The following is a 14,637-nucleotide window of genomic DNA, read 5'->3' as shown; positions in this document are numbered from 1 at the left end:
ATTGTCATACATTGCCCGACATCCATCTTCTAGTGTCCATCCATCCATTAGCACAGTGTTTGTTTTGCTACTGCTAAACTACTTGGAGGATTGCCATGAAACTTGAACCACAAATTCATTCCAAGGCCTAGCTGGTCCTGAATAAAAATGGTGATGCATAAGCATCCAGAAAGACCATCATGAAAATCTTGTAATCGCTGCTTCTCTTGAATGGATCGTCATTTTACCATACGGTTTTTACTAAAGATTTTCATGATGCCTGGTTGGCCCCAAGTGAAAATAGTGCTGATCTGATGTTCAATACAGCCACCATAGCAGCCATCTTGAAAATCTTGTTATTGATTCTCATCCTGAATGGAAAGTCATATCAACATGAGGCTTTTTACCAGATTCATTATGGTGTCAGGTTGATCCTAATTGAAAATGGTTCTTTATGGACATCAGTTATGGCTGACAGTGACCATCTTGAACATTTTTGTTAACACTACTCCTCCTCAATGCATGGTCATATCACTTAAAGACTTTTTTAATGTCTAATTGGACCTAAATGAAAATTGTGATGATCTGACATTCAACATTGTTGTGGCCATCTTGAAAATCGTGTTATCGCTACTCCTACAGGACTCACGGTACTAATTCAGTTCCCATAGTAAACCTATGCAAACACCATATTATTAAAAATTCAGTAACTTTTTGAGTGCTCATGATCAAACCTATATTTATCAGTATAGATGAAACCTGTATGTCGGCTTCTGTGTAGAGGAAAGGATATGAGCCACAGCATTTTCTGGACCTGCATGTGTTTGAAAGATGTGCTTTCAATTCTGCACCAAAGAGTCAGTGCTAATTTTAGTAATGAGTGTTCCAAACTCAAGACTTAAATGACTGAAATTGCATCAATAAAACAATATTATTTTTTTCACTTACAACTAGGATAGGCTCTCAAAAGATTCTTTTTCCTACAACATAACTTACATTATTAACCAATCCTGGTCAGCCTAACCCAAATATACTCTTATTTTATGTTCATCCATTTCCAGGCTGGTTCCCATTTTTCCATACCATTAGAACAGTGCGTCCTACAGGGATCATCATATCAACAATGGGTTTTCATTAAACACTTCATATTTAGCAGGTCTTGTATAAAATTGTGCTGATCAGACATCTAGTAGGTACACCACCATGGCACCCATCTTGAAAATCTTGTCACAGCTCCACCTGAAGAGAAAGTCATATTGACTTGAGGTTTTCACCAAAAGACTTCTTGTGAGGTCCAGCTCATTTTAAATGAAAATGGTGCCAATCTGTCATCCATTGTGTTTGCAACACAGTGGCCATCTCGAAATCTTGTCACTACTCCTCCTCACTGGATGGTTGTATCAAAATAAGGTTTTCACAAAAAGACTTCTTGTGATGTCGGGTTGGTCAGAAATGAAAATTGTGCCAATATGACATCCATTATGGTCGTTACAACAGCCATCTTGAAAATTTTCTTTTTGGTACTTTAAACTGAAAGTCGCATTGACATGGGGTTTTCACCAAAATATTTGCTGTAATGTACTAAATGAACATGGTGCCTATTTGAGGTCCATTGTGGCCATCACAGTGGCCAGCTTGTCACTACTCCATTGTTTTTTCACCAAAAAACTTCTTATGATGTGCCATTCTGATTTCTAATATGGCTTCCACAGTGGCCAGCATGAAAATCTTGTTATCACTGCTTCTGCTGAATGATGGTCAGTCATGTTTTTTATTACTAAAAATCATACTGTTTGTTGATCCTGAATTAAAATGGTGCTGACCTGATGTGGCAGTCTTGAAAATCTTGTCTTCATCAGTAAACTTCATATTTTATGAAAATATTGTTATATTGATTCTTTACCAAATGGATGGCTATATCAAAATGAGGTTTTCACCAGCAGACTTATGATATTTAGTTGGTCCTTAATGAAAATGGTGCCAGCCATGCATAACTATATTTTGCAAGGATGACTTCCTTAAAAATATTGTTGACACAATTCCCCTTAAATTGATGATTACATGGACATTGGGTCATTAGAAGACTTCTAATGATGTTGGCTTTGTTCTAAATGAAAATGGTGCCAAGCTGACATATGTCCACCACAGCATCAAATTTGAAAATCTTGTTATTGTGAGGAATATCAGAGATAATTTCACACTGCATTTAAAAGGAAGAAATGGTCTTATCGTCAATTCTGAAAATTCCTTTTGTCCAGTAGAGCTTCAGGCCTTTTGAGGGATTGTTGTTTGTTAAATATTTTTAAAAAAAAAACAAATTGGTTTCTTAATTTGTGCACTCTTAACACATTAACCCCTAGTGACGACTTTATGGGGCAGGAGGTAGTAGCCTACTGCCGAGCTCTGTAGTGTCATGGTCATGCATGATACACTAAAGTGGATGGTATTATAGAAAGGTAGACAGATGTAGCTCTACAATGATACCAAATAATCTGGAATATCTAGTTGCACTGCAAAATACAGATAGAAAAACCTCATTTTTTGGACCCGACTTTTTTACGCAAAATTCGCCCGTGGTCAGAATCCCATTTCGGATTTTAGACTTTTTGGTCTCAGATCTAAGGCAAACCAGTATGAACTGCAAACAGATGAGTCTTTGCAAAAAGTAGGATAAGATGGGCATTTGGAATAAAGAGTGGTCTCTATACAAAAATAAAGGCTCCGTTTAGCAAAAAAAACCAAAAAAATCCAAGTCCAACTTTTACCCTTCTGCTCATGTGTGAGTCAAATAGCCAATGAAAAATGATGTTTCTAACACAACTAGGCAATATGTTATTGAAAGATGACCGGGGATTTGGTGTTTTTGAGTCTGTTCAGAAATAACTTTCAAAATGTGTTTCCTACTCGATTTTCAGGCAAAAATGGCAAAAACCTCCAGGGGTTAATGTGTTAAACACACATGCACAGACATTCTCTCTCTCTCGTCACATAAGTGCTTATAAAAAGGATCTATTGTAAAAAAAGAATGAGGTACATGCTTTTTGTATTTTCCTTCTCTGTTCAGAGGTTTGTTAGATTTTATTGGTTATTTCTTTGATTATGGAGAGTTTGTTCAGGAGATATTTGTCAGACCAGGTAATTAGCCACTTAATAAGAGTATTCATCATCAGTATTCACAAGACTTTATGATAACATGGATTAGTTTCTTAGAATAGACCCTCTCTAATTTTTTCTTAACATCAGGATTCCAGTATTTTCATATAAAAGTGTTTAGTAATTGACCTATCGCTGCTTGTCAATCATGCTGATCAATTAACCAATCAGTGAGCGTAAATCAGACACACCTCCAGGCATTGTTTTCGTCCTCCATTTTCCTCTGGCAAGCTGCTTGTGGCAATAATAAATTATGATAAGTATTTACAAATATTGCAATGATTTGTTGATTGATCGATAAGGGTTAAAGGAAGTCGGTGGGAGCCTTGTAATTCTGACTGTCAATATCTAGATCGTCTAAATGGAGGAACTAGAATTATATAATTCTGACTGTCAATATCTAGATCGCCTAAATGGAGGAACTAGAATTAGTCCTTACCTGAAACAAAAAATTTAGGATCAAGACTTTTTGTGGTCGCATGTACAATTAGCTGAATATGGAAAGAATTGATGGCAATTATGTTTGTTTGCATAAAAGTGTGGAAAAGCATGTCCCATCAGTGGCTTGAAGAGAAACAAAAGAAATTGAAATTGAAAAAATATGTAAAAATATACGTTTTTAGAATAATGGCATGGACCACCCACCTCACCCCCTAACTTTTGGACTTTGATGTATATAATTTTTCTTATATAGGAATCACTGAACCCCAGATTGCAGTATTTTAAAGTTTGAAAATTTACACATTAATGTTTTGTCTCTCCTTCCCCCAACCCCCAAATAAAGATTTTTCGTCTTATCTTTCAGACAATTGAGTGATCCTACTTTTTCACTGGGCTTAAGGAGGGATGGGGATATACAAATGTAATAATGAAATACAAAAACAATGGTTTCAGATAATTATCATCTGATATATTAAGCATGCATTTACATGTTTCCATCAGCAGACATCATTGATCAAAATTCCATCTGACAAACACAGAAGTAGTTTAAAATATGTACAACAGTATACTTCTAAACAGCAATTATTTTTTTTTATTATAAATTTTTGATTTATTTACTTCCAAGGCAGCAGAGACATAAGCCAGATAGAACTAATAAGGGCAAGATTATATACATGAATACTTTCTTGAGCAGCTTTAAAATTAATTTTTATTTTTTTACTGAAATGAAACACTTAGGTTATTGGTATATGAACTTGAACTATAAATATAAATATTGTCTACTGTTGAATAATTTATGCAACTTTGTAATTTTACATGTTTAAGAATAATACAAATCTATTTTAATAAAGAAATCATTTGACCACTCCAGTGGCCGAGTCATACCAAAGACTTAAAAAAATAGAACTAACAGCTGCCTCGCTTGGCATTTAGCATTAAAAAGTTAGTGTTAGGACTGGTCTGCATGGTGTCAGGATAATGTGACTGGGTGGGACATCATGCTATGTGTCTGCAACATGATGCTCCAGTGCTAGGTATCACTATAAACTGCCACACTGCAGACATCGTAGCAATAAGACTGAAAAATTGTTAAAGCTACATTAAAAATGCAGATTAGACACATGCATAAACAAATCACCTCAACTGAAACATTTCTCCTTGCCAATTACTGCATGCTTATTGGAAGTTAACAGGTGGTCATGTCACATGATTTGATAGGCAGAGCAATCTATCATCTAGCGTAAGGTCAATTTGAGATGGGATTAATTCTTTGTATTGGATGTTTGGATTTTGTTTTGTGGTATGTAGTGTAAAGTACCAACATATGGCTTGGAAAGGTTGTTGTTGTTGTGAGGTTTAACGCCATATTTCAGCACACGATAGGCTATACATGGCGGCCAGTATTAATGGTGGAAGAAGAACCCGGGAAAATCCCGGAAAGAACCACTGACCCACGAGAAGCTACTGGCAAGCTTTCTCACATACCCACATTGGCTGAATCCGAGACTCGAACCACCGCAGGCAGCGGTGAGATGGCAATGATCCGTAATGGAGAGCGCTTTAGACCACTCGGCCAGGCTTGGAAAGGCTTTCACATGGGTCATACAAATGTGAAGCAACAAAAACCATGCAAATGTTAAATTAGGATATAAATATAAGTGTTAGTTAATTAGACAAATTCTTTTTTGGTCAGATTTGTTTATTTAAGAACCCTTCAGTTGATGATGTCTTGTTTTGAGGTCCTAGGAAATAGGGGAAACATTGACCACAAGCTAGACTCATGCAGGTATTGTATGGTTTACTTGGTTGAAAGAAATAGTGCTTGCTAAAATATTTTTTCACATATGTGAAACCCTCAGAAACTGAACAGATCTCTCAAACCTAAAAATTTAGTTTGGTCACATGGTTTTTCATTTATTGAGCAGTTTAACAATTTTTTGCTGTTGTTAAACTTGAATATTCTAAACATTAATAGAAATTATGTTATTATGCATGCTTTCAAGGTATTCTTGTGTGTTGCAGATACATTGAATGCAGAGACAAGCTTATTCCTTATCTAAAGAAGTGTGGTTTCAATCCCAAGACAGACCTGTACTTTCTACCTGTATCGGGATTGAATGGTGCCTTCCTCAAAGACGTTCCAGACGAAAAAATCTGCCCATGGTACAGGTAAGATACTGATAGGAATAGCAAACTCAAACTCCATATACTGCCCTTCACATACTTTTTCAGTAGCGCTTGGCAACATGTTTTGGTATCCATTGCAAGTATGTGAGCCTCAGTCTTGTGAGACTAGCTTACAGAATGAAAACAACAGTTCTGGGACTGAGAAAATCATGTAATGAATCTTGAAAATATACATTTCCATTGACTGCAGAAGAAGAAAACAATGGGACTTCATTAGCTCTATGCACAGTATTGCAACTGTTGAAGAGAAAATTCAGTTGCAGCCAGACAAAACCCCAGTCACTTGTTTGATTTCTTCTTGCTGCACACACAATGAAAGAATGCCAATGTATGGCCATTCAGTCATGTTATTGTTGTGACATAAAAGGAAATTACAACTATCTTGTCATTTGCCCTAGATTTCCATTCTTCTAAAATAATACTGTATATTTCATACTGAATGAGCAGTAGCAATCTGATGACATTTAATGTTGTGACAATATTCATAATGCCATCATTATTGCAAAGGTGGAATATAATTATTGGGGCTACAAAATTTTGGGTTGTGACTCTTTCTTTTTTCTTTTTTTTTAAGGGTTGCGACCATTTTTAAGGTTACTTTTGGTTGTTAGTTTTGTTTTCTTCCAAGTCTTGTGTGAATATTGCTTATTATATCATGGGCAAGATATTCAGAAACTTTCACTATTTTAACTTGTAAACTATTTTAAATCCTGGGCAAAAGTTTGGAGTGTATATTGTGATAGGTTAACCTTTTTATATTACATATGAAGAAGTATAGGAATTAGGTAAGTGGATTGCATGCTGTAGTGATGTTAACACAAAGTTACATCTGGTGTGGCTAAACAAGGTCATTATTCATTAATGCACTGTTTGTTCACCTGGCTGTCACTACAGGGTTACTCCAAGCCTGTGACTTTCACCCAGTCAGATCTGGTTTCTGTGGGTGGACAGTAATAAATAGCCTTTATCAGCAGATTTTAAGACTGATTTTGTTTCTTTAAATTGTAATTAAATGCTACAGATGTAACTTGAATGTATGGTTTTCGCCAACTTGTTATATTTCCGCTCCTTTGATGTTGATAAGAATGGGCTTGTTTTTATATTTGATGTCTGTAGTTAGGAAGTTTGGTTTTGGTTGGTTGGTATGTCAGAACAGTACTATGTAGTTCTGATTAAACTTTAAAATTTAAAAGAAATGAAAATTTCATGTAAAGAGAACAAATTGCAAGGAAAAACCTACTTGATTTAAAAAAGAGGCCAGCGTTTTGTTGTGAGGATCACTTTAGTCTCATCTTATTTTCTGCACAGTAAATAATGTTTAAAGTAGTAAAACCTGATAGAGGCAGGGTACATATTCGTTGGTTATGTTTGAGTGTCGCGAGCTTTTTGTGTTTGTGTGTATAGACACATACATGGATGCTTGTAGGAGAAAAAGCATCCTTTATGGTCTCACATTTCTGCCCATGATTATGTCATTGGCAGCATCAGTAGTGTTAGAATTGTGTTTTGAAATTTTTTATTACAAGTTTTTATGAGTCATATTCTGTAGATAATGCATCATAATTTTGTTTGCAGGTTTGACACTTAAATCAGCATAAATGTTGTTGATTATGTATCTCCATCTAAGCTGTTTGGTATGAGTTGAAATGAGAATAATTTGAATATAATTCTTGGTATGCAAACACATTTAGCTTGGCTGGCCATAGAGTAGAAGAGCTCACGGGATTGACTTTTGTTTGTCATCTGATGTCTTTCATCCAGCCGTTATCACCGCTTTGTTGTCGTTACTTCTAACTACTTGGAGGATTTCCATCTTGACAATCTGGTCTGAATGGATGGTTGTATCCATATGGGAGTTTCACTAAAATATCTCTTGTGATGTCCAATTGGTCCCAAATTAAAATGGTGCCAATCTGATATCTAATATAGTCAACACAGCGGCTGTCTTGAAAATCTTGTTATCACTACTTTTCCTGAAAGAAAATTTATATTTCTCTAGAAGACTTGTGGTGTCTAATTTGTCATAAATGAAAGAGATGCCTCTTGTGCATCCACTGTGGCCACCATAGCAGCCAGCTTCAAAATTGTATCCCTATTACTACTGAATGGATGGTTATATTAATATGGGTTTTTTTTCCTGAAAGGCTTCTTATGATATCTTGTTGGTTGTAAAAGAAAATGGTGCTGATCTGACTTTGAATATGGCTGCTACAATGGCCATTATGAATGTCTTGCTATTGCTGGATGTTCGTATTGATATTATGCAAAAGATCCCTGATGACCAGATGGTCCAAAATGGAAATGGTGCCAATTTGATATCCAGTATCACCATCAAGGCAGCCATCTTAAAACTTTTGTTATTGTTACTCCAAAGAAACCCTACATAATATCAACGTGGGTGTTCCACCTGAAGACTTTGTTTCATGTCCTATTGGTCCTAAATGATGTCTTGTTAGTCCTCAATGAAAATGGTACCAATCTGACATCCAGTATATCCATGACAGCAGATAATTTAACGATCTTGTGTTTGATGTAGAATGTCAGAGATGGTTTCAACAATCGATAGTTAAAAGGAAGAATGGTCTTGTCTTGTATTCCTGGAAATTCTTATCAGACTGTAGAGCACAATTCCATTTCGATTTACAGATATTCTTATAAATTGAGTTTCCTTATTAAATCAGTATAGCTTATATTTGTCTATGACTTTTTTTAAAAAAATTCTTTTTATTGTCTTCTCTAGAGGACCTTCATTGATAGATTACCTTGACGGTCTTCCACCAATAAGCAGAGCACAAGACCAGCCAGTCCGAGTACCAATTGTAGATAGATATAAAGTAAGTGTTTGCATTACATACTGGTGAAGACTTGTTGGAATTTTCAGCAGCGGAGATCTTAAAATAACCCATTGAAGAATATATGTACATGGTAGCTTTTTACAGCACCTCAGCACAATAGTGGTTATGTGGTACCAGCTTGAGGTAAAGGTACAAACACCCAAGAAAGAAGACACATGTGATAATGAGAGTTAAGAAGATCTAGAAAGAAAAATACGAATGGATCATTAATGACAGAACTTGTGTTGACAATATACCATTTATAGGACCAGCACCAGTCCAAAGAATTTTGGCCCATAAATGCAAGTAGCTTTTTTCCCCGTAGTACTCTTTGATCAGAAGTGTTGAAGGTTATATTTTTTATTCTGGTGGAGTCTGCAGTAAATTTTGGAATTATGTATGTATTTGTGTCTTATTTATATGCAATACATTTCTTGGAATTATGTGTGGATTTTTGGATTTTTTTTACAAGGGCCAATACTGAAAGCAACTGCTTCATTAGCGTAGTGGTTAGAGTGTCCGCCTTGGATGCGGAAGGTCATGGGTTTGAACCCCAACCGAGTCATACCAAAGACTTATAAAAATGATACTGACAGCTGCCTCACTAGGTGCTCAGCATTATGAGGTTAGTGTTAGGACTGGTCGGCCTAGTGTCAGGATAATGTGACTGGGTGGGACATCATGCTACATGTCTGCAGCATGATGCCCCAGTGCTAGACATCACTATAAACTGCCACCCTGCAGACATCGTAGCAATATGACTGCAAAATTGTTAAAGCTATGTTAAAAAAAAACAAGAACACACACACACTAAAAATCTAATAATTATTTTTACATTTCTGCATCAGCTTTCAATTTAAGTGTTTTGCATTCATTTGTTCTGGGTCACATACCTTGACCAAAATTAATATCGAGATTTTAGACATGACTGTAGTACAGTAGTCCCTCTCTTATAAGGTTACCCCTATTGCAGCAGGGAAGTGAGATAATGTGAGATAAATGTAAAACAAACTGTTTCATCATTTTCAAAAGAATGTTGTGAATAAACATTGATCTAATTTTAAAACTGTCTTTATAATTATGTTACAGATCACATCATCTGTCACTTTGTTGGTAACAGTCAAAAAAAAAACAACCAGTCTCGTCGCAAAATTATCCTTGCTGTCATATCCCCTGCATATATCGTTAGTGTTTTGTTCCAATCTTCGACAACTTCATTATTAACATCAGCTGATTCTCCACTAAGGGCAGAACACTTAATATTGTGATGCACTTGAAATCTGTGCAACCATCTGTTACTTGCAGTAAAGTTGTCGTATCCCAATTCAACTTACAAAATTGTTGCCTTTTCTTTTCATTCAAATCGGGATACAAACATCTCCTGGCTCAAACAATCTTCCTTTCTCCATCCATTTCACCTTCCCACTTCTGCAGAATTGTTTCCTTATCTTTCACGATCCGACATCAGTTTTCTGCAAGGATCCTTGCTCTTTGAGTCTTTCTCGACTTTATGGAATAAATGTGGCTTCTCTTGAGGCATAAATGATATAATATTAACCTTAGTGGTACATGTACTTTAGTCAACAACTTCTTTCAGTAACGAAAACCTGACATTGGAAAACAGAAATCGGATTACTTAACACACGTTATGAATAAAATACTGGTTCTGGATGCATATTAAAATAAAATGTGGCCGCTTGTGAGGGGTAAATTTTATATTATTGCACTAATATGCTGGTCGCTTTAGCCAGGTGGCCTTTCATGAGGGGTACTTTTGAACACAAACTCATCGGTGCCAATGGATTCTGGCTGTAAGGAGCGGGTGGCTGCTAGTCAGGGGGGCCTTTCAAGAGGGGGACTACTGTGTAGCTACAATGAGTTGTTTGGCACTTGTGTAGGAATAGCAACAAGCACAGACATAAAGGAGCCAAGTAATGACTGCTTTAGAAAGAAGTTCATGTCAAAGTCTATGTTTTATAATTTTCTAAAATTGATGTAATCTTGGTTTCTTACAATTTTGAGAGTTGTTTCGAAAAGGTATTGACTAAATTACCAAATACTAAATGGCTGCATCCACATAGCTGTATGTCTTAGGCCCTCTTGGAAATAAATGGATTTTATATGACAAGAGCGAATTCATCTACAGCTAGATAGAAAAGCACAACCCTCTGCCAGAGTTAATAGAAATTTTATTGGAACATCACTGCTTAATTACAGTTCAGAGGATGTTGATGAACAGAATGTTGATTATTGAAAGCTACATAGGTGTGATTTTCAAATAAAATTATTGCGACATGCAGTTTAAGAACATGCTGGTTACCTATAAAGAAGAAAAGGTTTTCAATCCAGTCATTTGGGAAACAAAATCTCTGGGTCAATACTATGACAATTTTTCAACTTTCTTTGAAGAGAATAAGGCAGCTTTCTACAGTATTGTATTGGTTTAGCAAGTAATATTGTGCTTTGTTCTATCACTATGTTCTTTATGTTTCAGGATATGGGTTCTATTTTATTAGGAAAGGTTGAGTCTGGTGTAGTAAGTCGGAACCAGACACTGCTCCTCATGCCCAACAGAGTAAGCCTTTTTTCCTACTAAGTCTTGTAACCCTGTCTCATTTTGAAGTTTTTGACACGGTTGTTGAAATTTGTTTTATTTTTGTGACATCAAATGCAATTTTAAATAATATTTACGTTGAACCTGCCTTGGTGAAAGTTGGACATAGCAATCACATTGGCATGCATGTCCATCCTTATGCCCATATGTATGTCTGTCCATACCCAAGGCTAATCTCAATGTCAGTATTTTATATTATCAATAATAAAGTTATTTATCTCAGTATTGGCACTCGATTTAGGATTCACTAAAAGACTTGTTTTAAAATTGCTTCTAAAAAAATTGGTGCTGATCATGCCTCCAGCAGTTTTGTTACCACTGAACATCTTTAAAGGATATGGGGTTTTTAAATGAAAACACTTCTTCCTGTATGTAATTTGGCCTAAATGAAAATGATGCCAATGTAACATCCCAGAATAAGACAAATCTCCTTACAGCTTCTCCTAAACGAATGGCTACCATAATTTCGTTAAAATTATTGTTTCTTGCCGTCTATATTTGTTTCTATATTGAAACAGTGCTACTTCAACTGCCAAAATCGTTAATTTGATGGCTGTAACAAAAATTTTTATATGTCTTGGGTTTTTTTCTTTAAATGATGTAGCAGTATGTAGCTGGTTTTGAATGAAAATGGTATTCATCTGACCTCAGACTTGGCACTATAGAACCATATCAGTACCTTGTCATAGCCTACTGCTCTTGCAGGTTTTCATTCCGAACAATTATTTGATTCTGAATGATAATGATGCAGATCTGAGCAACAATTTATCTTCATTTTTTTAAAAATAGTTTTGAAAACCAGACCTAATTGACCCCAGAGGGCAAGTAAAAAGTTATTTCAAGCAATTTTTATACTTCATTAAGCTTATGAGCATTTTACACACACACACACACTGTAGGCAGTTGTCAATGAAAAACTTGAATTTTCTGTGCACTGTAACCTTGAGCTTGGTATTTGTCAGGCACATGGCCTCCACATGCAATATAGATAAATATATAAATGCATAAATATTGACAGTTTTATGTGGCATTGTCATAAATATATGTATTAAAGGTACTTAAGGGATGATATGATTTGTGGAAATGTTTGTTATATATTGAAGTTGTAAATCATAAAGAAGTTCAGAAAAGGAACTCATAAATATGTTATAAACAGGTGTTCATTATATAGAGCTGCTAAACCAAGTTACTCCATATATTCATTGCATCGCAATCACTTTAATGTCAATGTGCATGTTTGTTTGTTTGTCCATGCTAGATCTTGCTCAGTGACAAAGTTTGTTTTTACTTTCCTGCTAGCTCAAAGGCAGGCTTTACAAGAAAAGTGACTCTTGTTGTTCAAGGAAAAAATATGAGCTTTCATTTGCATTAGCATTTACTGTTTAGGAAATAAAAATGTAAAGACATTCTCTACTGAATTAATAATGAAAGGAAGAAATAAAATTGTATGTGCATGTAATATGTACAAAATACAATATTAAAATATGTTTTTTCCTTTACTTTCAGAAGGGGAAAAAAACTATACCGAACTGTCATTTATATACAAATTTACTATATATCAGATTTTTTCCCAAAATCCTAACTGAAAGACATGGGGAAAATGTCAGTATGGTTTCAGTTCTGTGATTTTGTTGACCTCATCACTAATTGTGAAACTTTTACCATGCAAATTGGACCACAGATTGTTGGACAATTGTAAAATGGCAAAAATTAAACATGCACATTTGTAAAACTTGCACTTTTCACACAATTTATTTGTTGAAATTTCTTAAGTTATTTTTTTATTTACAGTTTGAAAGTTAAAAGAATATGTGCATTTGCTATGTGCCAAATATAATTTTAAATATATTTGTCAGATGCCTGTGAAAGTAATGACTTTATGGTCTGATGATGAGGAAACTGACTCTGCAAATCCAGGAGAAAATGTCAAAATCAAGGTTTCAGGAATAGAGGAAGAGGTAAGCAGCATTACTAAAGCAAACTGAAATGTACCGATTTATTTGTTAGGACCACAAGAAAAAAATAATCTTACTATCAGACCAGATTTGGTTTGACTTGTTAGTTCTTTGCAAAGCAACATAACTATTATGATGCTCTTCATTAAATGCATTGTCTTGGTTGTCTACTTGACACCATGATTCTGTAACAGCTACCTCACACAGTGTACAAATCTTAATCAACTTTAAATCTCTGTATTGACCATGCATTATGGTCTCCTCAGACAACAAGGAGGTGTGCTATACTGGAACCTTCTGTGCTGGGCAGAGTTGGAAGGGAATTATACTCATTTGTCACATTCCAAGAAAGGAAATATGGACAGTTTGTCCACAACAGGCAAGGTAGTCCTAACAGTTGCAGAGGTTGTGCTCATTCTGTTGGAGAAACCTCTAGTGGACTTGTTTGTAGTGAAACCCATCAAACCTCCATGTACGTTTTCCCAACCTTAGACAAGAAACTTTGCAGTGGACTCCTTCAGCCTGAGGTAAGATCAACTGTCTATTTTATGCATTCCCTCCCTTTCAGGTTCATTGCACAGGTACTTTACAAGGTTGAGACATCCAAAGCTCAGATTATCCAGATATCACCTCTGTGACCTCAAAGATCTTGGTTCAACGATCTTCTTGACCATCTGATCAACCAACCCACGATATTACCTATGTGGAAGAAATCGTTTTCGTAACACTATGGTACTCTTGTTTCATATTAGTCCTCTCCACCTTCCCAATTACCTATGATCATTATGCCGGGCAAAGTTTTCTAGCAAGGTTACTGACTCCATTGTCAAGGCCATGAGACATTATGCATCTAGGCCTATGACAGCCTAGCTCCCTCTTTCTTGCAGAAGTAGCAGATTGTCTACTCTTCCTTTATGATGAAAGATCTTGTTCAGTCTCAGCAGTCGAAGGTTGTTAGACTACCCTTCAGACATTTTTGAATTCTCCAAAAGGTCAGTCCTTTGGCTCAAATCCTCTTTTGGCAGATCTTATTATTAAGTATGTCAAGCTTCAGAGACTCTTGTTGTTGCCAAGATTTAATCTCTTGTGTTTTGTGAATATTGATAAAGAAAAAAAACTTGGCTCCTGTTGGGTAGCCAACTTTACAGAGACGCATGTAATTTGTATGTGCATAGTATGGTCTCTAAGTGATACTACATGGGGGGGGGGGGGGGGGGCTATCTCAAAGTTTGAGTGACATGCTATGCACATAAAAAGTGAACACACTCATACAGAAATGATGCAGTAAATATCTGAATATTCAGTTCAGCAATAACCACCACCACATGAATTGAGAGAGAGAAAGATTACGTCAAGCTGATATGTAGCATGAATTCATTGTAGACCATGGTGTTTGAAAATATAGTTTCTGAAACTGAACTCGAGATCATTAAGGACACATTACATAGTGACAATCTTATGTCCAGTAGCCATC

The 14,637-nt window shown here is 35.8% G+C and overlaps 1 protein-coding gene across 1 annotated transcript in view; it reads left to right on the top strand.

Moving 5' to 3' along the window:
- The window catches only part of LOC149803557 (eukaryotic peptide chain release factor GTP-binding subunit ERF3A-like), a 67,806-nt gene that overhangs the window by 35,889 nt on the left and 17,280 nt on the right, over nucleotides 1-14,637 (top strand). The window contains exons 10-13 of the mRNA XM_089953289.1: nucleotides 5,596-5,742; nucleotides 8,501-8,594; nucleotides 11,089-11,169; nucleotides 13,065-13,166. Coding sequence (XP_089809415.1) covers nucleotides 5,596-5,742; nucleotides 8,501-8,594; nucleotides 11,089-11,169; nucleotides 13,065-13,166 — 424 coding nt within the window. The remainder of the gene's footprint in view (nucleotides 1-5,595; nucleotides 5,743-8,500; nucleotides 8,595-11,088; nucleotides 11,170-13,064; nucleotides 13,167-14,637) is intronic.

Source organism: Sinohyriopsis cumingii, chromosome 3, assembly GCF_028554795.1.
Source record: "Sinohyriopsis cumingii isolate HCF-2022 chromosome 3, ASM2855479v2, whole genome shotgun sequence".
In the NCBI taxonomy this organism is placed as follows: Eukaryota; Metazoa; Mollusca; class Bivalvia; order Unionida; family Unionidae; genus Sinohyriopsis; species Sinohyriopsis cumingii.
Note: the sequence above shows the minus strand (reverse complement) of the source record. Positions and strands in the feature narration are given on the sequence as shown.